Source organism: Camponotus vicinus, unplaced genomic scaffold (assembly GCF_025532165.1).
Source record: "Camponotus vicinus isolate PSW18456_S1 unplaced genomic scaffold, iyCamVici1.0 SCAF_11, whole genome shotgun sequence".
Lineage (NCBI taxonomy): Eukaryota > Metazoa > Arthropoda > Insecta > Hymenoptera > Formicidae > Camponotus > Camponotus vicinus.
Genome location: NW_028141947.1, coordinates 1,142,604 through 1,166,730, shown reverse-complemented (window position 1 = coordinate 1,166,730; position 24,127 = coordinate 1,142,604). Strand labels below are relative to the sequence as shown.

Genomic DNA, 24,127 nt, shown 5'->3' with positions numbered 1-24,127 from the left:
TTCTCTCTGATGTGCATCAGTTTAGTTACCATCATCCGGTAACTATAATTATTAATAGGTTTATAATTTTCCAAATTATCGACTATACGTAATGATGGTAAACAATCTTATCGATATTTTGAACATTATTTACTTATTACTATTCCAAAATGTAACAAACGATATAAAATTTAAATTAAAAGAATGAATATATTCTATGGATTTTTATTTCATTAAAAAAAAGAATTGGATGTTTCATGAAGATATTTTTCAATTATAATTAATATAATAAATACAAAAAAATTTCCACAAAATATTATAGAAATTTATATAAAGTCGTTTTGAACGATAGAAAGTAACATAATAATGTTAAATAAAAATCAGAGAAACATAATTGAATGCCAATAAAATATTATTTATATTCTATTATAAGCATATTACATAAAATTAATTTTGTATAATAATAACACATCAATTCTTGTCTGCACATAATGAATTTTTATTCCATTATCGTAATTATTATCGTAAATTTACATTATTAATCAAACTTTGGTTTCAAATGATTTATCCGTTTGCTTTTAATAAAGACAGCAATATTTTTCATATTCAATATATAACCGATATATAACAAAAGAGTGAAACCACTCAGATACAGGTATATTGCATAATAATCTGTCCATGACATATCACGTCCGTGATACCGTAAATGTCTCGAATTTGGAAATTTTAATACGTGCTCTACATTCCACACTGCTCTCTCCATTGGCTTTATCAGTTCATCTTGCACAATTGCCGACATTGTCTTGATATTGTTCAAATACCTGTAATTAGAATTTTTATCAAATATATATCTATCAATCGTATTTTTTAAAATCGAAAATTTAAAAACACATTGGGACAATGTCAAAAGTTGTAACTAATATTAAAAGTTATTTTACCTAATTTATCTAATTTTATCTAACTAATATTAAAAGTTATTTTATATAACTGTTACATAGTTGAAGAACTTGAAGAGATTAAAACGTGCTGGCTCACGTGAAAAATAATTTAACAATCGCCCAGATTGCAAGTCACTTAACTTTTTAGACACATCCATCATGCATACGGTTAAAGAATATCGATTGAAATATGACGAAGTCGGGGGGATTAATTTTTGAAGGATTACATTGTCGAAGCCGATTCCATGTTAGAATCACGCTCGTACTCACGTTTTATTTTCGACGATCTCTCGGAGCGTTTGTACGATAGTGCTCTCGGTCATGGTGTCGATGTCCAGTGTCAGCCCGATACCGGCGTCTAGGATTTTACGTGCGTTGAAAAGTTGATCCCCGAAAAAGGGAATTGCGACTACCGGAACCGAGTAGTGCACTGCCTCTTGCAACGACTGCAATCCGCCCTGCATCACGTACGCCATCACCCTGGGATGCGCTGCATATATATATATGTATATGTAATGTGAAAGCGGCGTAAGTACATAAAGTATCGTGAAATGATGCTTCGCGGATTATTTGCCGCCGAGCATTTACGAGCGAGGGGAGCGAATTGCGTGGGACGGTATAAAAAAAAAGAGCACGCGACGAAAAAAAAAAAGAGGGAAGAGAGAGAAAAAGAGCGACAAGGGGTGAAACAAAGTTCCAGCAACGGTTAATCACGAGCGAACATGAAAGATACGAGATTTCATAAAAATGTCCGCATTGTCACATTTATTTATTTTTTTTTTTTTGTTGCGTCGCTCTTTACGGCCGATTGATCGCGTTCGACTATTAACGCGCGCGGGGAATTTTCGACGGAATTCTGCACCCGATGTGCACTTTTTTGCACTCACCAATGTCGAAGGGACGTGTTTTTTTTCATTACGCATAACGCGATACACTTCCCGAGATCAGAGAAATATTTTACCTCTTATTGGAAATTTGTGTGCAACAGTTATATATTATTCTTACTCCATATTTTCTTTCAATATATATACGTATAAATTTCAAAATTTTTTCAAAATAGAAGCGGAGTTTTTCAATATATAATATATATATAATTACATATATAATATATATAATATATATAATATAAATAATATATAATATATATTAAATAATATAATTATAATTATATATATAATATATATATAATTTTAAATTTCTCTAAATTAAACAATAAAATCTAACTTATTTAAATTCAAGTGAAAAATCTGTCATTAAAATTGGGTGAAAAATTTTTTGTGATACCAAAATATTGTAGAAATCGATATATATTGAACACAAACACGTGCAGCGAAAGAGTAAATCGTTAAAATCGTTGGAGTTCCGATGTTCCGGTATAATTGCGTCATTCCTTTTACTTATCAATACGCATTTCCAACATTATATTCTTTGTGGAGGCTGCCGTTGCCTGTCTATCATTGTGTATAAAACTTTGTGCACGCTTGTGCATTTGCATCGAGCCCGTTGCGTTACTGCCAACAGGAGTTGTTTGTCAGAATTTCCCGCGAGAATTTCACCGCTGCATGCGTCATGAGTTATCGTTTTCGTTTCGTTCTGCCATACGAGCCCGTGACCGTATTTTCCTTGGTCGCGACGGTGTTGCTGGCAATTTTTTTCTTTTTTTTTTGTTTGTTTCAATACTTACCTTTAAGCGGCTTCCACAAAAGTAGCGGGTTTCGCTCTTCCAAAGGCGCGAAAAGGAGTACTGGTATCGACGGGTGCGTCGGCCTTTCTTATATTCCATGTTGCTTTCCTCTTTGATGTAAGAGAGGAAGGCAAATATTGATCGAATTCAAACGCCCGAACAACGTGATTTCGATCTCGATCGAAAGAGAGAGAGACGACTTTGATGATCATTTCGAAACGCGACTTTGTTCGGAAATCCAGCCAAAAGCGAAATTTTCCTATCCAAAAAGAATCCTGCTCCATTCTTCGCGATTCTTAAACGATGCCAAAAATATCGAGTATAGTGCAATTAAGTTTGAATCATTTAAAGATTCCAGATGAAGAAGATTATATTTTAAAAAATATTGCGTCTAGGAAAATGTCTTTTATAGATGATACCGACGTAAAAGTCAAAGACTCAGCTTTGTTGAACGTTTATACGGTTGATACGTCGTCGTCGTCCTTGTTGTCATTATTCCAGTCTTCGTTATGTTGAATTCTGCTTAACGAATCCGCGAAGGACGGTGAATCTGGGCGGTTGTATGTTAACGAAATAAGAGTGTAATCGTTAACGGTTCAAGTATAAGTTTCCCAACTCGTTTACGGTATAATAACGAACGAGCAGTCGAGCGCTTTGGCAATATACGAGCTTCTTACGGGATCGTTATCGAACAATTAAGTTGGAATTTTGCATTTCGCTCATGCACTGGAAAAGTTCCGGTACATTTCAAGGTAGTAAGATGGCCTCAGTGATTACCATTTGCGATTAACGACGATGGCTGAATTGATTAATGATGTTCACTATATTGATCTGATAATGTAATTAAATGCCTTTGAGAAAGGAATATAGAAACAAAGTTCACAATTCCTCTCTTCTTAATTTTAACAATAAATACTATAATCAATTTCAATGTTACAACTAATTCATTTTTTAAATTATTTAGCATTAAAAATGGTTAAAATATAACATCAATATTACTTCAAATCTTTTTCAAATGTTAATACCTTTTTTTTCCAAATATTGATATCTGATTATGATGATATTTAACTATATATGTTTTTTATTATTGCTAAATATATCAAAATATTATATTGACATTTTTTGAAATTTTTCCTAAGGAAGGAACAGATTTTTTCTCGAACTCGGTGAAGCATTTATTATTAAAATTAGAACCAAAAATAAATATATTATGATAACACACACATATATACAGAGAAAGAGAGAGGGGAGGGAAAGGGGAAGATAAAGATAAAGAATTGAAATAAGATTGTGCGAGGTAAATTCTCACAGTCTATTCTTCTCGCAATCTTATTGATTTCCTATTTGCATGCACAAAGAAATTCCGAGATAAAATACTTCTCATCGAAACGCTTTGTAAATGCATATTTCGCGGCGGTTGATCCGCTTCTTTCGGAGCGAACGAGGTAAAGAGGTGGTCAGTTTAGCCTTAGGCAGTCTTACCGAGGACCGCTTGCTGGGGCGCCCACTTCACAAATTTGACGTTGGTCGGATGAATGGCCATGTAACCGTCATGTTTCAATAGAACTCTTTGCTTGAGCGAACCTAGGGCGTTGCACAATGCGGTCAGAGGCCCGGCGGGTAGCTGGTGAGTTTGTAGATTCGAACCCAGAGAGAAATAAATGGCACCATCCCGTGCATTGTCCAGAAATTCCTGAATCTCCTGAAATCACAATGAAAATTTCGATATATCTTAATAACAAGGATAAATAAGGTAGATTGAGAAATATGACAGATACAATAGATGCAATATATTCTTTTGGCTAAACTAATATACAAGGTGATTCTTAATAAGTGCGAAAACTTTTAGGAGATGATTCTTTGTCGAAAATTAAGGGGGATTTTTCATATAAATATATACTCCTACGTCCCTCCCTGTGGAGTTACACTCCTCCAAAAATGGGAGTAAAAATTAGGTTTTTATTTTTTTTTCAAATTTGAAACAAGTTAAAGAAATGAAATTAGGTGGATATTTTCTACTAATAAAAAGGTTATTTATTAATATTTTTTTCAGTCTCCCGTATTGTTATAAAGGGATGAAACTAGCAACCCTCATTCAATTTTTTATTAGAACTTTTTAATGAAAAACCCCCCTTAATTTTCGACAAAGAATCATCTCCTAAATTTTTTCGCACTTATTAAAAAACACCCTGTATACCTAACAAGTGATACACATATTAAGAAAAAGTTGGAAATATTTTTTTTATTATGTTCAAATTGAAATATTTAACACTGACATGATTAATTTTTCATTGGAATTTTATGCTTATATTTTTGTGCAGGAAATCAACTTTAAATATGAAAAAATTATCTAAGACAAAGTAATTATCATATAAAGCATATAGCTCCCTTTGTTGCCAATTTGTAATTAATATAATTTGTAATTAATTGTAATTAATATAATATAAATAAAAATTGTAAATAATTCTACGTTTTGTTGCGATCAGAATAATTGAATGTCATTTTGAATGTCATATAATGGCATTAATATTTTATAAAGTACATACTATTCGTAATTATTCTTCGCATTTGCAAGATTACGTTATCGCTACGACATTAGATGTAAATGGAACCGATTGCGCTATTAATGCGACTGATATTACTGATAATACAACTTCCTTTGTTAATTGCGAAACCTGCACTGGCTTTTCTGGCAAACATGGCGATGGTAATTTCATATATGCATAGTATGTAGCCGAAGGCTTTATCCTATTAATTACAACTGTTCATGGATTTCGATACGTTTTGGTGTATCTGTATAAAGATGAGCACACATACATTGCCGCGGTCACGTTTCGCATCTCGACATTGTTCGAGAATCACGTGGTAACTGCAGTTATCTTATGTCTTCTCGTGCATAGTGATAACTTATCTTAGATAACTTTAATTGCGTTGGGGATAAAAAATCGCTATTTAACTTTTTGTATCTTCTATTGAAGTACAACTTTTACGATTCTTCTTTTCAATATTTACAAATTTATTATATATCTCTTGATAAATTCAAGGTAATTAATATATATGTGACTAACGTTTCAATCAAACTTCAGTTCAATTTTAAATTAAAAGAAATGTATTTTGATGTGATTGAATAATATCGTTCATATACAGAGTGTTTCTTAATAAATGTGAAAAGTTTTAGGAGATGATTTTTTGTTGAAAATTAAGAGGGGGTTTTTCATATAAACATTAAAAGTTCTAATAAAATATTGAATAAGGATTGCTAGTTTCATCCTCTTATAACAATACGGGAGCTGAAAAAAATATTAATAAATAACCTTTTTACTAGTAGAAAATATCCTGATTTCATTTCTTTAATTTGTTGCAAATTTGAAAAAAAAAATAAAAACCTAATTTTTACCCCCATTTTTGGAGAAGTGTAACTCCACAGGAAGGAATGTAAGAGTATATGTTTATGTGAAAAATCCCCCTTAATTTTCGACAAAGAATCATCTCCTAAAATTTTTCGTACTTATTAAGAAACATCTGTATATATTTAGTCCATCATGGCTTGAATCTCTTGGACTGAAATAGCTGTTGTAAACAAATATTTTCGATGATATGCTAGATTGACATCGGAGAGCGCAAACAGCTACTCTAATATTATATAAGAGCGCGACTCCGCAGTTATTTTTTTCTACGTGAAGGATTTGTAACGAAATAATTTTTTTATTTTTCTTGCCAACTCTGGGGAGACTTATAACGGTTTGCGGTAAATAGTAGTGACGTTTTACGTCGCTGCGTTGAGTCGTTGGTAAACTTTCGCCAACTGACTATTACTTGGTCACCTGTGAGAATAGTATATATATGTCCCCGAGAGAAATCATTCTCGTACGATACACCTATTTCGTCTTTTCGAGACGTATTTAGAAGTACGAGAAGCGAAGATTTAATCGATGTAAAAGCACTAACTTTCAGAGAAAAGATAAATTTTGAAATGCCAAAGTGTACTTAACTCCGTAAATTGCTCGGTTCTACGCGTCTTTTATAGTCTATTTTTATCTGATAAACCCGATTAAAAGTCGCTTAAAATAAGTAGATATAATGATAATAAAGATAATTGTTAATATTAGTCTACAATTTTGCATTTGAAATATAAGGTATTTCAATATCGCCGTCGTTTTAACCTTTTCTCTGGCCAACTTGAAATGGATTTTTTTTCAATAAAAATGTCGAGAGAAAAAAGTCATCATTCTTTGCAAGTTTTCAATTTTTTCCATTACATATCCTTGTAATTCTAAACCTCAAATTAAAATTCTTTTAAAGTAAATTCCGCCTGACATTAATTGAAAAAGTGTAGTTTTGTTGTATCTTTTAATTCTATAAAGTTTAGTTTGCGAAAAGCTTCTCTTTTCCAATTGCTTAAAACTCGAAAATTACTGACATTTTTGCTAAGGAAAAACTGTTCAAATTAACCGTAAAATCTTCTATTAAGGAACTATTTGATGATTTTGGGACACCTACCTTAGAAAATGAGATTACATTGTATTGTGATATAAATGTAACTTTGTGTGTCACACAATGTGTGTGATTAAATTCTAGTTATATTATCTAGAAAAAATAATTGATAACTCTAACTTTATTATTTTTTTGCTATTGCATAATTCTTCAAAATCTTTATAATAGATTTATAATAGATTTATAATAAATGTAAAATATCTTTTTATAATATATTTTTTTTACCTCAGTCAACGGCTCGGATTTTTCCGAAATTTGCAAACTATGAACTTCTATCACATGTGGTAGTAGTGGTTTCGGATAACCGAATACATGATTGTTACCCAAGATTACCAAACTGAAGTTTTTATCGATATCGTAAACGGATAAACCGGATGTCCATTCGTTAGCGATGCGTTGAGCCCTTGATAAGTGCCAGTATCGATAATATAATCTTGTCCACGTTGTATAAAGGATATTTTGTATACGTTCAATGATTGTCATTTTGTTGGTGAATGGATACGCCATGTCCGGATTTAAGTTAGGGTCGTCTGGATTTCCTGCAAACATATAAGCATTTTAGTAACGTTTTTTTTTGTGAATAAAATTACGTAGAATTTAAAAAACACATCGTATAATATTAAACATTTTTGTTGCAATAATATAAATCACGAGTATAAAATGCGTTAAACTCTGTTTATATAGAAAAAAAGTACATTTAATCGTAAAATGTGTAAAAATTTTAAATGTAATATCGAGTTTTTTGAATATAAACTACACGTAATTTTACGTTACTTTTAAATTTATTAATTATTTTAAGTTTATTAATTAATTTATTATTTATTAATTATTTATACTATCTTTTATTGTTTTTTTCCGATTGAGTAAAGATGATACGACAAGTTTTCTTGCAAATCAAGAAAGAGAGGTATTCAGATAATTTTTTAGAAACTCAGTGATTCGGCCAAATCAATGAAGAATGTTACTACTCCGATACGCACGATAGTTCGTTCTCTCAAAACTCGCTCGGCTTTAATTGAAATATTTCAGTAACAGCCACGGCGATCCATTTCACGGTCTATTACGCTCATCCGGAAGAGTACTTTCGGGTATCTTCAATTACGTCGAGGTAAAGAAATCGAATGGCGGCGAGCTGGCGTGTCGCATCGTCCTTTGCCACCTTTTCTCCACCGTTTCTTGGGTCGGACCGGTACAAGTTAAAGCACTACCGAGTAATCTATCCTTTTCCACCAAGATCTGGTCTCCGATTGCTCGCACTTTCTGCTTTACCAACGATTTACGTCAATTTCCGTTCGCGGTAACGACGTTCGTGCTACCTCGTGGGGATGCGAATCCAATGAAAAAAAAAAAAGAAAAAAAATCGCGTTGTATCCCCGAGCTCCGAGCGACTTTTGCAAACAACGAAATTTTTAGTACGATAAAATTGTGCAACCTCCTCGGCTTGCACGGCATGCTTACCTACGGAATCCATTACGTAGGGCAAGTTGCCTACGCTCAAAAATCCTATCAGCACCGGGAAATTGTAGTGCTTTACGAGGGCGTAATAACACTGGAACCATAATTGCTCTATAATGATCGCGTCGAATGTTTTATTGCCCCTGCAAGCAAACGCGAGGTAGATTTGTTTTAGCGAAAAGAGTCGTAAGATTATTAAAGCCGTCGTGATTTCGTCGGACGATAAAGATGCTTTGGTAATTTATATCCCACAATTTTTTATGGCTAATGACGGCTTTGATCTATTTCAAATGTTTGTGAAATTTCCGATTATTTTACGCACAGTTATAATTTAATATAAAAATAGATTGCTACAGTTTACGGATATATTAGTTAAATAATGTCTGTTTTTTTTTACGCTATCAGCTTGTCGATGGCAGGACTGAATAATTGCTCCCTGCATAATTCGTTTGCCTCCCACATATTTTTATGAAGCAACGTATAGGCTCCCATATGTCTATCAAGGATAAAATTGGAGATTATTAATTTGAGAAATTTGAAAGATTCTATACATTAATTGCATAAAATATGATATACCTTAATCCTGTGCAATCCTTCTTCCGATAGGAAAATGATAAATCAACGTTCTCATAATTCGATGGAGGATTCTAGGGAACAAAAAAAAAATGAAAAGAAAAGATATGAATTTCACATTTGATATTATATAAAATACTAGACTAATATGTTTTTAGGCGTCAATTATAAATGTAACGTGAATATAATAAGGTCAAATACAGTAATGTTACTTTTAAACTCTATAAAAAAAATGATAGGAAAGAGCATTTAAAAACTGAATCAGTAATTGTTGTGAATTTAGAGGAAAAAGCAATTCAGTACCGCGATAGTCTGTGTGCAAGGCAATTATGCTTTCGTTAGTTAGGTTTTATCCAGTTTACGTGAACAATTTAATCTCTAATTTTGCCGCGAAAGAAACAGGACCATCAAGCCGTGAGAAGACACATTCAGCAAAGAGAAATGTTAGTAGAAGTAAATTGAAGCTAAACGAAGTTTGCGTAACTTTGAACTCGAGTTTAGAAAGAGAGAGAAAGAGAGACGGAAAAGGGGAGGAAAGCGAGGAAAAGAGTACACGAGACTGTAGATAAGGGAAACGAGTGAGATGTCAGAGGAACGATCCGAGAGGACTTGAGAGAAGGATGTCAGTGTCAGAAAAAAAAGCGAGTAAAAAAAGTGTAATAGTGGAAAAAAAATATAAAATAAGAGGAATAAAAAGAGTATCTACCTCTCTATATCAATATTCTGATGTTTTTCTATTATTGTAAATTAAAATTTATTTGAATAATGATTTACCCCGAGAGCGAAAAATGAATAAAACATTATTTACAAATTCAGCCGTGGTAGGTTTTAGTTTGGTTGTATATCTAAACGAACCAGAGAAATATCCAAAATATTGTTAAAGCCGCAAAGTTTACCGAGACTCGAAAATAACCGCGTACTTTCAAGAAAACGATGCAATATCTCGCAACGAACACACGCGGCTTTATGGTTATTCCTTTTCATAAACGCCGATAGGCAAGTGTTAAATCGTAATGATAATTGAGAGGAAGGAAAAAGAAAGCTGATAAAGATTTTTTTGTGACAACAAATTTCTCGAACAAACGCCAACATCTTTTTAAGTCGTGAATAAAGCAAATCAAAATTATATTGAAGAAAATAAAACTATATAGGAAATATTTCGAATATAATGAACGCTATAGGCTCATTTTCAAAGTGCTTCACATACAAATATATTATTATTTTTATAACGTTTTCATGTGTTACATTTATGTCACCTTCATAACTTGACACTTTATATATGTCTCTTAGAAATGGAATATTATTTTGAGTATTTCTAACAATCATTTTAAACAATCAACATGTCTTAAAGTCAGTTTAACATTCTAAGAAAAGTTTAAGTGAATCTTGAAATAATCTTGAACTTTGACATACAAAAATAATCAAATTTACTAAAATCAAATGTTTCTATTACAAATAATTTAAGTTGAAATAATTACTATTATATGTTAATGTCCTCAACATTTCTTACGAGTTATTGCAACCATTTTTTCATGTAATTTTTAATTAATTTGTATGTTATTTTTACATTACACTTAAAGTCATGATAACAAAAATAAATGTAAAGTATTGTGTCAATTATTTAACATTTTAAATTTGTCAATAAATAACATATGACGAATGAGTTATTTTAACTTAAAATTTAGAGTGGACTTTCTGGAACGTGTGAAAAATGTTAAAATTAACATTTTATTTTTTACTGTGTATCACACATGAAATCTTTATCAGTTTCTTTTATATATGTATATAAAATAGATGCCAAACAAAGCGTAGCAGAAAAAAAAAGGAAATAAAGATTTATATACCTTTAGAGGAATTGTTGATGCTACGGTAATCCTGTGGCCGCGAGCCGCCAATGCCTTCATCAATGCTTGGAAGGGTTGTTGGTGGCTGTAACTCGCACTCGGACAAATACCTAGAATATTGTATCCGTGGATGTGCTGGAAGGCGCGGAATAGCAAAATTGATAGCAATACGAGCGTCACGACGTGCATCTTGGGCACAGAACACTTTCGTTCGCGAATGCGAAACGGCCGTTCAATCTTTCAGGGAAGAATCGAGGCTGCCGGTTTCTCGCGAGAATTTTTAAAAAGAACCCGAGCGACGGAAAAAAGACGAGGGCGATACGTATGAAAAATTCAATACATGTTCCACGATCAGTTTGCTTGGGGCGACGGTAAATAAGTGAACGAGTTGTCCATTGGTCGGATGCTTCTCACTCAGCTTTACGAGAGAAATAATTCAGGCCTCGTGTGCGCGACGCGCGCGCAGACCCTTTTTATATTTCGTCGAGAATACAAAGACGGCATTCACGCGTGAGCGATGCGTTTCGATGAATCCATTTAGTTATCTTTTGATAAAAATAGAAATAAATCAAGTGTAATCACAATTTTATCATCAACATATAGAGTTACTAGGAATTGACACATCGCTGGAAAATGATAGAGCAGAGAATAGAAATATATGAGACCTTGTATGATATTGTCAATAATTGTCAAATTAATTAAGCCGATAATGGAATTGATAGATATAATTAAAAAAATAAAGAATCTTATTACAGCATAAATATATTTGATTACATTATATAAATTCCAATGTTTTATTTGTTATTTCTGTGCATATTGTATTTTTAATAAAATTTTATTTATTTATTTTTATGTTGGTATTTCCGCAAGATTAACGTGGACACGCACAACAGCGATTCGCAGATTTACATTATGTAATATTTTATATATTTATGCTTTTTTTATTTTATATATAAAATATTCAAATATCACGTACAAGACAGGAATAGATAGTAGGCGAAAAAAATATAAATGTTCAGAAAAATGGTTGGGTGGAGACAAATCACTCACTGATGCGCCATTACCTTCGACATATGACTCGCCTTTTCTCTTCTCGTTACAAGGAGAAGACGTCCTAAGTTGAGCGTAAAGGTACCGCTGTTGATGGAAACGAAGAAATATCGGTGACTCATTTCTCGAAACAGGATTTTCGCTAGATCAAATTTATTTAGTCTCTTACACAATTACGCCAACTTAATCAATACCTTTTTTGTCATACAATCTACGATATAACTTTTTATCGTAACCTACTGTATCTAATTTACTTATTCATGGAAAAAACTAAAAAGAATTAAAAAAAAATAAAATTTTTAAATACACAGAAAAATACAATCGAAAATTCTCGTGTCTTTTTTCGTCACATTGCGATTTTATAGGACAAATAAAATCGTACGCGGTTGTTTGGTGCTTGTGGTGGGACATAAATTAAAAATTTCTGACAGCTGCGCGCTATCACACGATCGGCAAAGGGAAAATGTCCCGGCCCGAAGACAAAAGATTTTTGCATGGCTGTCGTAAATACGAGTTTAAGCACAGCGCATTACTTAGAGCTGTAATAACGCTGAGATACGAAAAGCCTCTCGTTAATTCGAGCCCGCGTGAGCGTCGCCTTGATGTAAAAGCCGAGAGCAGTGCATCATGGACGTTGTCTACCGGAAAAGTCGCGAAAAGTTGCCTTTCAGACCAGGCCACGCTTTCTGCGCACGAGATTTACTAAGAATAATTATAAGCAGGGGCTTTTTGAAACTATACACGACCATGCTTTCGTATTACACGTTGTGGATAATTATGGTTTTCACTCATATTCCGCATTAACCGTTCGTGCGCACTTAAGCAAAATTGTATCGATCTTTCTGAAGTGTAATTTTTTTGAAAAAATGAAACTATTCTTGTAATTATTCTCCTTACAGTGTTAGCACGAGACTATAAATGTAACATGTTGTTTGTCAAAAACATCTGTTGTTAGAATTGTATATATTTTGATTATATTTTAATATTTTTTTGTATGCTTGAAATTATCATTAGAGACTTTGCATGTTTTTCGAGACGATTTCGTGAATTTAATAGAGTTGTGCTATAATTTTAGAGTTTCGCTAACATCGTAGGCAAATTTGAATCACGTGTCAGAGTCAGATGCGTCTGATAAGGGTTAAAAGCACTTTTAATGGAGTCGCGGTTGAGGTTCATCTTGAAACTCGACGATAGGATAGGAATGAGGGAGAATGACTAGAAACTGACATAAGTTTGGCAAACTAACCGACTGAAAAATGAATACTTTTAACGTGCAATATCGGAGTGATTATAAGTTAGCTATTAAGCTTAACATAATTTCTTATCTTATATATTTTCAAACTTTTTTTACATAAACATTTTTCTAGTGATATCATTTCTGCGATAAAGAGGGTATCCTTAAAAAAATAAATAATATTTTGAGCAATAGTAATTATAATTGAAATAAACTTTAAAAAATTTGACATCTGTACAACAGAATTACATTTACGTAAGATTTTAATTGGAATGATATATTATCATGTTATTCATTATTATAACAATGTCAAATATTATCTGTTGAACAATTTATCTCATTTAAAAATATAATTTTATATAAATAGATAAAGTAAAAATATTAAAACGATATTTATGGAATATATGATTTTTATAATGAAATATGCGTCTCCAGGTTTCTTGAAGTAATGATACCCAAAATACGATATCAACGTATGTCGAATAAAGTTATCAATAATCAAATTCGATTATCGCAATTTGCGCTTGTGTTTACATCATACTATGTACATACTACTTTCTACGAGCCTCGCATGCGAACGTTAATTCGCCTGTTGCGACTGTCACGCATGACAAGACGACAGGAGCCAAGCCTGGCTGGATCCGAATGGTCGATCGGACAGACCAGGAGGACATTTAGGATATCTGTCATTTGCGGTTTAAATTACTCCGTGAATAATACAATATGTTCTGGACTCTGTAGCGCCACAGGGTGCGCGAGCGTCGAGGCAGGGGGGATTACGAGACGAAGGGGGGGGATGGCAGAGGGATGAAAGAGGAGACTGAGTACGCGCCGGGGTAGGTCGTGCGCCTGCTTTTGTCAAGCCGCAACACGAGCCGCGGCTTTAATACAATACAATACTGTCGAGAGGGTGGAGATGAGAGGCAGTGAGCCGAAGAGAGAGAGAGAGAGAGAGAGAGAGAGAGAGAGAGAGAAAGAGGGAGATAGAGTCGGAGAGAACAACTTACGTTCGCGGTTGCGAGTGTAAGAGAGAGAGAGAGGGAATTCGGTACGACAGCAAAATGCTGTGTGTGTCAGTAAGTAACCGTCTAGATTTGTACGCCCCCTCACCATCCTGGAAAACCCAACAGACTGCCAGAGGACGTGTCAGATTCAGCAGCGTATGTTTTGCAAGAGCCTTACTACCCGTTTCTCCTCTTTTCTCACCACCCTTTCCTCCTCCTCTTCTTCTCTTTCTCCTTCGCTTTCTCTCCCTCTCTCTCTCTCTCTCTCTGCTGTATCTCTTTCTCTTTCGTATCCTGTTTCGCAGTTACAGCGACAGGGACGCATCTACGGAAATTGATGGAGCTTCGAAGATGAAATTTCAAAGCCACGACTATTATAGGTCTCAAGATTTTGAGTATTTTAAGCAAAATATTTGCCAATTTTTTAAATTATATATTGTGTAAAATTTCTTTCTTTTATTCAATCCTTCGTCCTTGAAGAAATCGGTAAATTAATTTTAAACTTCGGAAAATTATCACTTGTCAAATTGAAGTTCGCAAATCTAACTTAAAAAATTTTTTTTAAATTTATTATGCAGAAAATCGAGAAATTTATTCTTCTTAGTAAACGCCTGCTTAATTATCTTTCTATCGTAGATTCCCAAGAGTTATTAGCTTCTCGAGTCTGGAAAACTCACTATACATCCCTGTACAATTGTACACTTGCAAATCTGTCGCTATAATTCCCTCGCCGCCTGCATGAGCTATCCTTCTCGCGAATTCTGAGTTTTTGTGACGGCGCTTATGCAAGCGGAATCTCGGGTATCTGCGGCTAATTTCGCGGATCCTAGCGAGTTTCCTGCACGAAGAGACCCTCGCCATATGGCGCGGTTCGCGAATCCCCGCCGTTCGTTAATGTTTTGTTCCGGATTGCAATCCTACGGCTGATTTTGTCATTACTGCACATCTGTATAGCACGAAATAAATGTCCTGAGTTTAATGTATCTCTTTAAGTTCTTGGCAGACATTTTTTCTGCGCGCGATTAATACATTTCTAAAACAGCTGATATGATGATTATTTTATCATATTGCTTTCAAATTTGATTATTAATATTTAAATATTTTTTAAATATTAATTATTAATATTTTTAATTATTAATACTTTTAATTATTAATATTTTTAATTATTAATATTTTTTAAATATTTAAATATTTATAAATATTAATATTTAAATTTACTTATTTAAATCTATTTAATATTTAAATATTAATATTTAATATTTAAATATTTAAATATTTATAAATAATATTTTTTAAATATTTAAATATTTTTTAGAGAAGAAACTTGGTGAAGAAATCTCTAATTAAACATTGATCTGATCCTTTCGAAATATAATATGCATACAAAGGGTGCATTTACAATTTATTCGAAATAGAATAGGAACATATAAACTCTGAACTTTTCTATAATTAATTAATTACGGATTTATAGCGCAGCTTGCACTCGATTGCGGACGCATAAGTACATATTTTAGGCGAGGATTCTTTGGTGAATTTCTAAATAAGTTTACGACACGGCTAATGAGATTACTTCTGGTCACCGAGTATTATAATCAAGACCCGAGAGCTCGTTGCATTTCCGAGTTGTGTCAAGAGTTATCCGACATTCCGCGCGTGCGTTTCTCACGCAAACTTAGCATATCGCCGAGTTAGAAAAGGATAAATATTTACGAGCCCTCCATTACGCGTTATGGAATTTTTATCTGGCCCGACATGTAATACGCCGTAAAGTACTTGGCGTTTGCGAAATTTTCTGCGGTATACTCCAAAGAAAAGTTACTTTGACCGTTTTAATATCTTGACTCTATATTTTACTCTCGTTACTTCACTCTCATTTCAGCTATTCTATCCTGGAAAGAGGGATATTTTTCATTCTCGAGATCTCGTTCTTTTTTTTACTTATTCCGGAGTCATCCGAAAAGATTTGGCTCATGTTGAAAGTCAGAAAAGTCAGCAAATCAATAAAAAGGGATAGTATATAATCATATTTATATTTAATTTTTTTAAATTTATATATTTATATATAATTAATATTATATTTATATTTAGTTTTTTTTTATTTATATTTTTTTTTATTTATATTTAGCAAAACTCCCTGGTAAATATTGTATTTAGTATGTGATATATTTTTATTTAAATTTTGCAATTTTAACATTCTCGGAAAATCTGCAATTTATAGAAATAATTAATTATATATATAATAAATGTAAAAAATTTATATATTTAGCACTTACTTGATCAGATTGCCAATTTTGTTCTATAAGATGAGAATTAGATATTATATTTGTGAAAATTATTAATCAGTTTAAAAAATCTTCTTTTGATTTAAAATCGCTTAAAGGGATGCGATATAACGTATTCCATCAGTCAAGAGATAAATCTATCGCGAAAATGTATTTTGCGCGATCAGAGTTGCTTCTGTCGGACGCGAGTATCTATCGAGGTTCTATCGGAGAAATGTTTCGTGCGCTTGATCCATTTACGGGATGAGCTTTCGACGCAGGTGACAATAAGAAACCAATGGAGCATGTGAGACTGTACAGCTGTGTATACGCCTATGTGGACACCTAACTGGATTCTACACGGTCGAGACGATTTCGCGAGCAGAGATAGGACTCTCCGGGCAAACGATAACTGCACCTCAGAGACGCCGACAGAACCGAACTCTGTAATTCAGGACGCTCTTGCATATGTCGTTTCAAACAGTTATTGTCACGGATGGAATAATATTTTTATTACTACGAACAGTCTTATATATAAAGCTTATATATAAAGCTATCGAATTGGAAAAAGCAGGCGTTATTTTGTTCGGTTTATTCGTTCCTTTATCACAAGAATGTGTTTAGATTTTAAAATTTTGAAAAATATTCATTTATGATCATCACGTTTTCCTTGATTAAATTACTTTGTTCATTTATACGAAAATGCAGGAACGCTGCATATTTTCAGTTATTCCATGTAATTATATTATCTAATTTGTGAAAATTTTTTAGGAAAGAAATAACGTTTCAATATCACTCCTATGTGTGAAGAAAATTCTAATTTGATGAAGCAAGCGAAAAAGCGCAAAATTTATATCAATGACGCGAGTAATTTTTATATTCGATTCCGAAAATTAATTTAATTTTATTTATGAAACGCGCGTATACTCGTTAATGCGCGCAGCATGTTTCTCTTCTTCTCTCGCGAAACGTATTGCTCCCTTTTTTAATCTTTTCTTACGCTCGGCGCATCTTTTCGAGAGCAATGCATTGTGCCTCACATTACAATATTGCGAAGTCGTCCAGCGATGGAAGGAGGGCCCGAAAGGGGACAAAGTGGGCTGAAGAATACAAAAAGAGCACTGAACAAATACGGGGTGGGGAGAGGGGAGCAAGATGGAGAAAGAGAGACAAACGAAACGAACACGTAGAATCTCGGAGCGCGTATAGGATGAGTAATGAAACGGTCAGGGACAGAGATTCTTTAATCCTACCGGATATAAGATGAAATCGTTCGAGGGGTGGGAGGGAGAGGGGATGGCGGACCGTAAACCGGTGAGGAACTGAAGAAAATCCGGGATCGTTACATTGAGTACCGCCATCGTTTTTAGATTAGGTTCGGCCAAACGCCAGATTTTGTTCACCGTGCGAGAAACAAGGCAGGAAATTTACGAACCCCTCCGCTCGTAACGTTGAAATTCTGATACAATCGCGAAAGATCGAGCGGACCTGCAGAGAAGCGAATGCAGTCTGCTACGGTTGGATACGAGAAATTGTTTTAGTAGCAAAAAAAATCGAGTTGGAAACTTCAGTTTTGTAAATTTTCATTAAAAAATTAATTAATGTATGGTACATTTAATCATCAGATTATTTTAAAAAATTTTTTTCTGTGAAGGATTATAAATACTTTCGATACAAAAACAATTAAGCAGTTAATCTAGCGATTATTTTTATGGAGCGTACACCGATAATTACTTGTCCTCGCCGATTGTGTGAAAGCTTTAGAGGGCTCGTAAAATTTATGCAACGCAAACTCTGAAATTAGAAATGCGCTATTCCGCGACGAATCAACGGTAAAGGGCAATCCGCAAATCCGGTGGGGAGGGAAAGGGATGGAACCGTGAAATTTTGTGACGCCGGCGTTGAGTCAACTTAATTAAACTCTATAATCCATTTCTATAACGTCTTAATTCCAATTCTGAACGAAGTTTGCGGAAGAAACTTGCAGACGCATTCGCATGTCGTTTTCCGCATTGAAATCTACCGAACGAAAACTGGAGGATTACGCGAAGTACTATGAGAGATGGAAAAGAAAACGTTGTTTCTTTGCGATAACGAAGCTTACCGATCAAGCCCCTCGACTATGCTATTTAAATTAGAGTCTTGGGGGCAAAAACCAATCAAGAGACCGTTTTATCAAATATTAAGAAAACCGTCGAAGCTGTTCAAAACACTTGACAATTTTATCAAGTACTTATTTTTCCGCATCATTCAATCATATATTTATGCAGAAAGCTCTAATTTTATAGCAAAAGAAAAAAAAATAAAATTCATTTCTTATTTCATTTTTCTTGAGAATTCTGAGAAGCTTTAAGAATATCGAAAATATATCTCAAATAGCGATTCTGTGAGTTGAAATAAAAAAAAGTATTTTTTTCCCTTATAACGAAATTAGCATTTAATATGTATGTTTTAATAGTGTATGTTTTTTATAATTTAATAGTGTGTGTTTTCAGATTTCTATATTTTATATTTAATTTACTCGTCGAAAAATTCCATTCGAAACGTTTACCGATTGTGAAAGCTTTAAAGGAAATGCGCTTTAATTAAAAGACTAGAATTTTAAAAATCGCTGAAACTATTTTGGAAAAAAAACCACAATTATATCTTTTGAAAATAGAATACTAACTTCGTGGAGGTCACTTTATTCTCGCATAATTTCTTAACATCTTAGCGCTTAATTTATGCGAATTGTGCACTTTTTATGCACAAAGTGACTTTTTTTATTCAATACCGTTTTGCCCATCGATCGACGGCATTTCTACATTGATAATTAAGCAAGTGAATAAATTATAATTTACGGAATTTAATTAACAAACACTAATTAGAATTGATGTGTTTAACAAATCGGACGTATAATATATTGTTACTATTATTCAGAGGAGAAAATCGGCAAAATTGGTGAATTAACATTAACGCAATGGACAATATTACTTATGCAAAGCATATCACTTGCACGCTACATGTGCCGGAACTTTGGACATATTATTATACTTTATTACATGTATTGTTAAATTTGCATTGCCGATATAATTAGTTGAACACACAATTTAGTCCTATATATTATTTATTAAATTGTTTAATCATTATTTAAGTCTAGTCATTATTAATTCTTTCTATATAAAAAAGGCATGTTATGTCGATAATCGAAACCCACACAGCACAAACCATTGTTGTTACACTGCAGCAATATTGCAGCAACATCGCAATATTGTCGCAATATTGCTGCAATGTAACAACAATGGTCTGTGCTGTATGGGATGTCTCGAAGTGTATTATTGCCTATTCCGTGCAGCTGATTGATTTGTGCGCTGCGACTTGCTTCACTCGTGTTATTTGCGACTGTCAAATCAACTATCAATTTTAACAGTTTATGTGAAAATAAAAAGTTATCATTAAAATTCTCTTTCACAAATTATATTAAATTATATTATATTATATTATTAAATTATATCAACATTCATCTGCTGAATATCGTATACATATAGCATATGTATTTCAAATCTTATTTAAATTTGTAATATATAATTTTTGTAGATTATTTATACAAAATTTAAATTTCTCCATTAACATATTTCATAGATACATCTTATATCTAAAAATATTTTATATTAAAAAAGAATTATTTTCGAAAATTCTGTAATTTCTTTTATTAAATTTTTAAAAAGCAAATAAAAATTTAGTTACAATAATTATCCACTTTCCAATATATATATTAATTATATTAGATACTACTATATGTGTATAATTTTAATACTTAATTACATTTATATTTTACAGATCAACGTTGTGCTCTATATTTGTCCACATCGTATCGAGTAAGTGCGGTGAGTGTTAAATTATATTTCATCTTAATATATTATCTCTCATCTTATAATGATATTCTATCACGAATATCAATATTTAAAAATTTAAATTTCCAATGATAAAACAATAAAATTGCATTATTTATTCTTAAAATTGTTTACATAGAGGAAGAAATATATATAATATATTTATAAGAGAATATTATATAATATTTAAAAACTTGCTTCTCTCTCTTAAATACCTCATAAAGAGAAATAAAACTTCCACAAAATTTAGAAAAAAATTAATTTATAATTTTTGTCATAATAAAACATGAAATTGAAAGTAAAATAAAATGCGAAAATATAATTATCTTCCAACAATAGAAATACACTTTTATAAATCCCTTCTGCTTTTGCGTGTATTTTCTATCAAGAAAGAGAGAGCACAGTCGAGCGTAAATCTGAAAAGATTGGGATTCCCACTGTCAATTCGAAAGAAACAAATAAATTGACATTCGAACGATCAATAGCTATAAATCATATTGGCACAACCAACGTTGCAATCAGATTTGCACGAATATATGTCAATAACAATTTTTTACATAATCTTGTATATTTTTCCATCTAAAATGATTTTTTCTTATCCATTTCTGTCCAACATTTTCGGTAAACAGAGCTTCTATGAAGCCCGATGATTGAAAGAACCATGATTGCATTTGTCGATCAAAAAAAATCACGATATTGCGGCTATTGTTTTCTCTATCTTTAGCCGTCTGTTGTTTAACTGCTTCTGCCGGAGGCAAAAGGGTGAATCGAGTATTAACTGTTTGCCAATTTCTGGCGTGATTTAAGACCGTCGACCTGTTTGCTACTGGGAAATCAGAAAAGTTATCGTTAAAGCCATCGGTGATCGAGCTATACGGACTTGTCGCAGTGTCGATAAACGTTCATAACATTATTGGAGCTGCATCGTGCTCGTTTCGATTCAACGCGGATCCTATAAATCGCGCGTACTTTATATCGATCGACTCTCGATTGCAGACTCTTGTCGGGTTCAAACTACTTGGCGAAATTCGTTCTACCGCGCGCACACATCACACATTGTTATCCCCGAATATTGCTAAATTAGACAATAATGAGGATATTGTCATGTGTTATTATATTTAAATTGATTTCGCGTTGCGCACGTGAAATATTGTGGAGTGATCGCGACCGCGCTCAGGATCTGCGGGAAAGATGTGATATTAAACTGATTAATTTTAATTTACGTATCACATGTGAATTCGTTCAATGTGTTATTCCAAATGTGCCAAATGACATTTATACATTTTGATTAATCCATTAAACTTTGTCGTGATAAATTAGACTTGTAGAATATCTGGGACCTGAAATTTCTCAATTTAATAATTTAATTCGTAAAAAAGCAGCTGAATCAGTGCTAAAAAATCATTAACTCATCGCATGATGCAAAATAAAAAATCGAGTAAAAGATTGTATCAAATGAATTTAAAAAAATGACCTATATAGCTTAAAATTATATTTAATAAATATTTCAATTTTTTATTTTATATCTTTTCATCATGTGCTTGGATTTTTGTGATCGTGAACAATAAAGGATAGGCTGAATTAAATTTATAAAGAATAAAACGACGAAACATTTTTCATTAATTATAACATTATTTAGACTTTTTTTTTATTATTTCATTTTACTGACTTAGTCTTAGGAGTCTTCTGAGATATCAGTCTAAAGACACCTTTGCTTTGCATTATGAAAAAAAACCCATAAGATATTCCTCGCAAATTGAATGGAGAACAGCGTTTCGTAGCGACGTGTATCGAGAAGGAACGTGTGCGAGAGTTTTTGTGTCTTTATGCGATATCTCCGAGATCTATCAGACATTACGTTCTGACATCTAATACGGTCGCGAGACGTCGACAACGAGAATGCGTATGATGCATCGGGTTGCAGCGTAGCCGAGAAAAGATTTCTTTGAAACGTGCCTCGCATCGTCAAAGGGGCAAAAAAAAAAGAGGCAAAAATGGAGGTACTCGCTGCTCGAGCGCGCAATCTCACTGCGATGTTACATTTGCTAAGAGCGTCCGATGTCCTTAAAGGTTGGAAAGGTCCGAAGTAAAACGTAGCCGAGGATGAAAAGTGTCGGCTGATGTATAAGGGAGATGATATCCGTATATCTGCGACATATATCTGCCAGACGCCGGGAGCGTCGAGATTCTGTCAGATAACACTACGCGTAAGATCATCCCGTTGGGGTGAGTGCATTAATTATTTCCGAGTGATACCTGGAATACATGTAGCATTGATTCATCATATGCAATAGTCTTTACTGTGCTAACAATATGTCTTGACACCTTCAATAAAATAGTATTAATAACAATAATTGTGTATATTCGTGCAGTTTTATTTTCTTTTTATTTGGAAAAACACAAAATTACTGACTTATTACCACGTCATTATTTCTGAGATAATTAAAAATGGAATTATATAATGTAAATTTAAGAAAGAACATGAGTATAATTCAATTAAGTACAGTAAATTACCATCAATCTATCAATTTCCGGTGCATAGACGTCAGTTAATTTTTAGATTATCAGGAATAATTGATGCGGGAGAATAATGTTAGAAGATAGAAATTTTATATTTTTGACGTCCATAAAAATAAATGCTTTGCCATGTATTTATGTATTTAACGCAAAATTACTAGTGAATAATTCATTGCAATCACTCACGTATTTGAGATATTTTCCATTTCACTGAAAAAGCAAATAATGCACGATATCACGAGGCAATTATAGCTCGACGACATGAAAGCCATTCATTCGGAAAGGGTTTTCAAGATTCGAATTATATAAACACCTATTGCATGCAAACACTTAATGGACTTTCATTAATACACAAATTGTGTATTATAGCTTACAATATCCACATATTGTCTGTCGATAATACTTCCCTATGGTATGTTACATGTAACAAATATTTATTAATGCTCTTAACGAGTTGTATGTGAAAAGTAACGCGCAAAGTGGCAACTTTAAAGCTCTTTATCATGTTGATAATCGATTAAACTGTCGTAACGAGTCCTCTTTTTCGTCGGAAAAGCTTAAAAATGACAAAAGATTTTTCTCCGTTCGATTGTCTCCTCACCTCGCAAGTCAGATCTATTCGTCTCACGTTGGTCAATACCGAAAGCGCACATGGCCCGAGGTAAACTATCTTTAATACGAGCACGAAGAAGATTGTCAGACTCGTCTTAGCTACCCAAAGACAGAGTGGCCACGAAGCCAATTTCGAGGAGCATCGAAGACGCATTTTTCATCAAGGACAATGAAGAATTTATGAACAATCGCTTAAGATTATTAAAGTCCAAGTTATAAATTATTAGTAAACCGTTATAAACTTCTATGTATCTTCGATGTGTTTCTCTGATTAATTTAATTTAATTTAATTTAATTTTATTCAAGTACAAATAAATTTTCTCGTTCTTCCGGATAGACTTGAAAGCTCAATGTTTTGACTTTATTTCGCGTACTTTTACTTACTCTGTCATCGGCAAAGACCGATCGGATATCTTCGCGCAAGATATTGCTGTCGGGACCGGACTTTCCGAGTCAAAGGCAATCGCCTGTTTACAGGCAGTATCCAATCTACATCGGACAGAGATAGCGGCGGGGGCGTTTACACCGCTACTGCTGCTTGAACAAACAAGATGTAAATTCGCCGTGCCGTGCACCAGGAGGAAGCAAGTAATTAGACGCGTTGTTGCGG

The 24,127-nt window shown here is 33.2% G+C and overlaps 1 protein-coding gene and 1 long non-coding RNA gene across 2 annotated transcripts in view; both read right to left on the bottom strand.

Moving 5' to 3' along the window:
- Window positions 1-461: 461 nt before the first annotated feature.
- Window positions 462-11,491, bottom strand: LOC145961205 (UDP-glucosyltransferase 2). Its single transcript, XM_083081181.1, has 8 exons — window positions 10,968-11,491; window positions 9,127-9,197; window positions 8,948-9,046; window positions 8,554-8,693; window positions 7,321-7,634; window positions 4,084-4,303; window positions 1,188-1,407; window positions 462-800 (listed from the first exon to the last, which is right to left on the bottom strand). The coding sequence occupies exons 1-8, from the start codon at window positions 11,154-11,156 to the stop codon at window positions 518-520; spliced, it is 1,536 nt and encodes a 511-aa protein (XP_082937307.1). The 5' UTR covers window positions 11,157-11,491; the 3' UTR covers window positions 462-517.
- A 495-nt stretch (window positions 11,492-11,986) lies between these two features.
- Window positions 11,987-24,127, bottom strand: part of LOC145961204 (uncharacterized) — a 58,946-nt gene continuing 46,805 nt past the window's right edge. The window contains exon 3 of the long non-coding RNA XR_014435590.1: window positions 11,987-12,104. This is a non-coding gene — a long non-coding RNA (uncharacterized LOC145961204). The remainder of the gene's footprint in view (window positions 12,105-24,127) is intronic.

Bases quoted from the DNA above. Each gene is read 5' to 3' on its own strand.
- LOC145961205 (XM_083081181.1), bottom strand. From the start codon at position 11,156: ATGCACGTCGTGACGCTCGTATTGCTATCAATTTTGCTATTCCGCGCC. The intron at 8,694-8,947 runs GTAAAAAAAAAC...GTTTGCTTGCAG, and splicing joins GCCATCGACAAGCTGATAGC to GGGCAATAAAACATTCGACG. The intron at 1,408-4,083 runs GTAAGACTGCCT...ATATATATGCAG, and splicing joins GCCCCAGCAAGCGGTCCTCG to CGCATCCCAGGGTGATGGCG.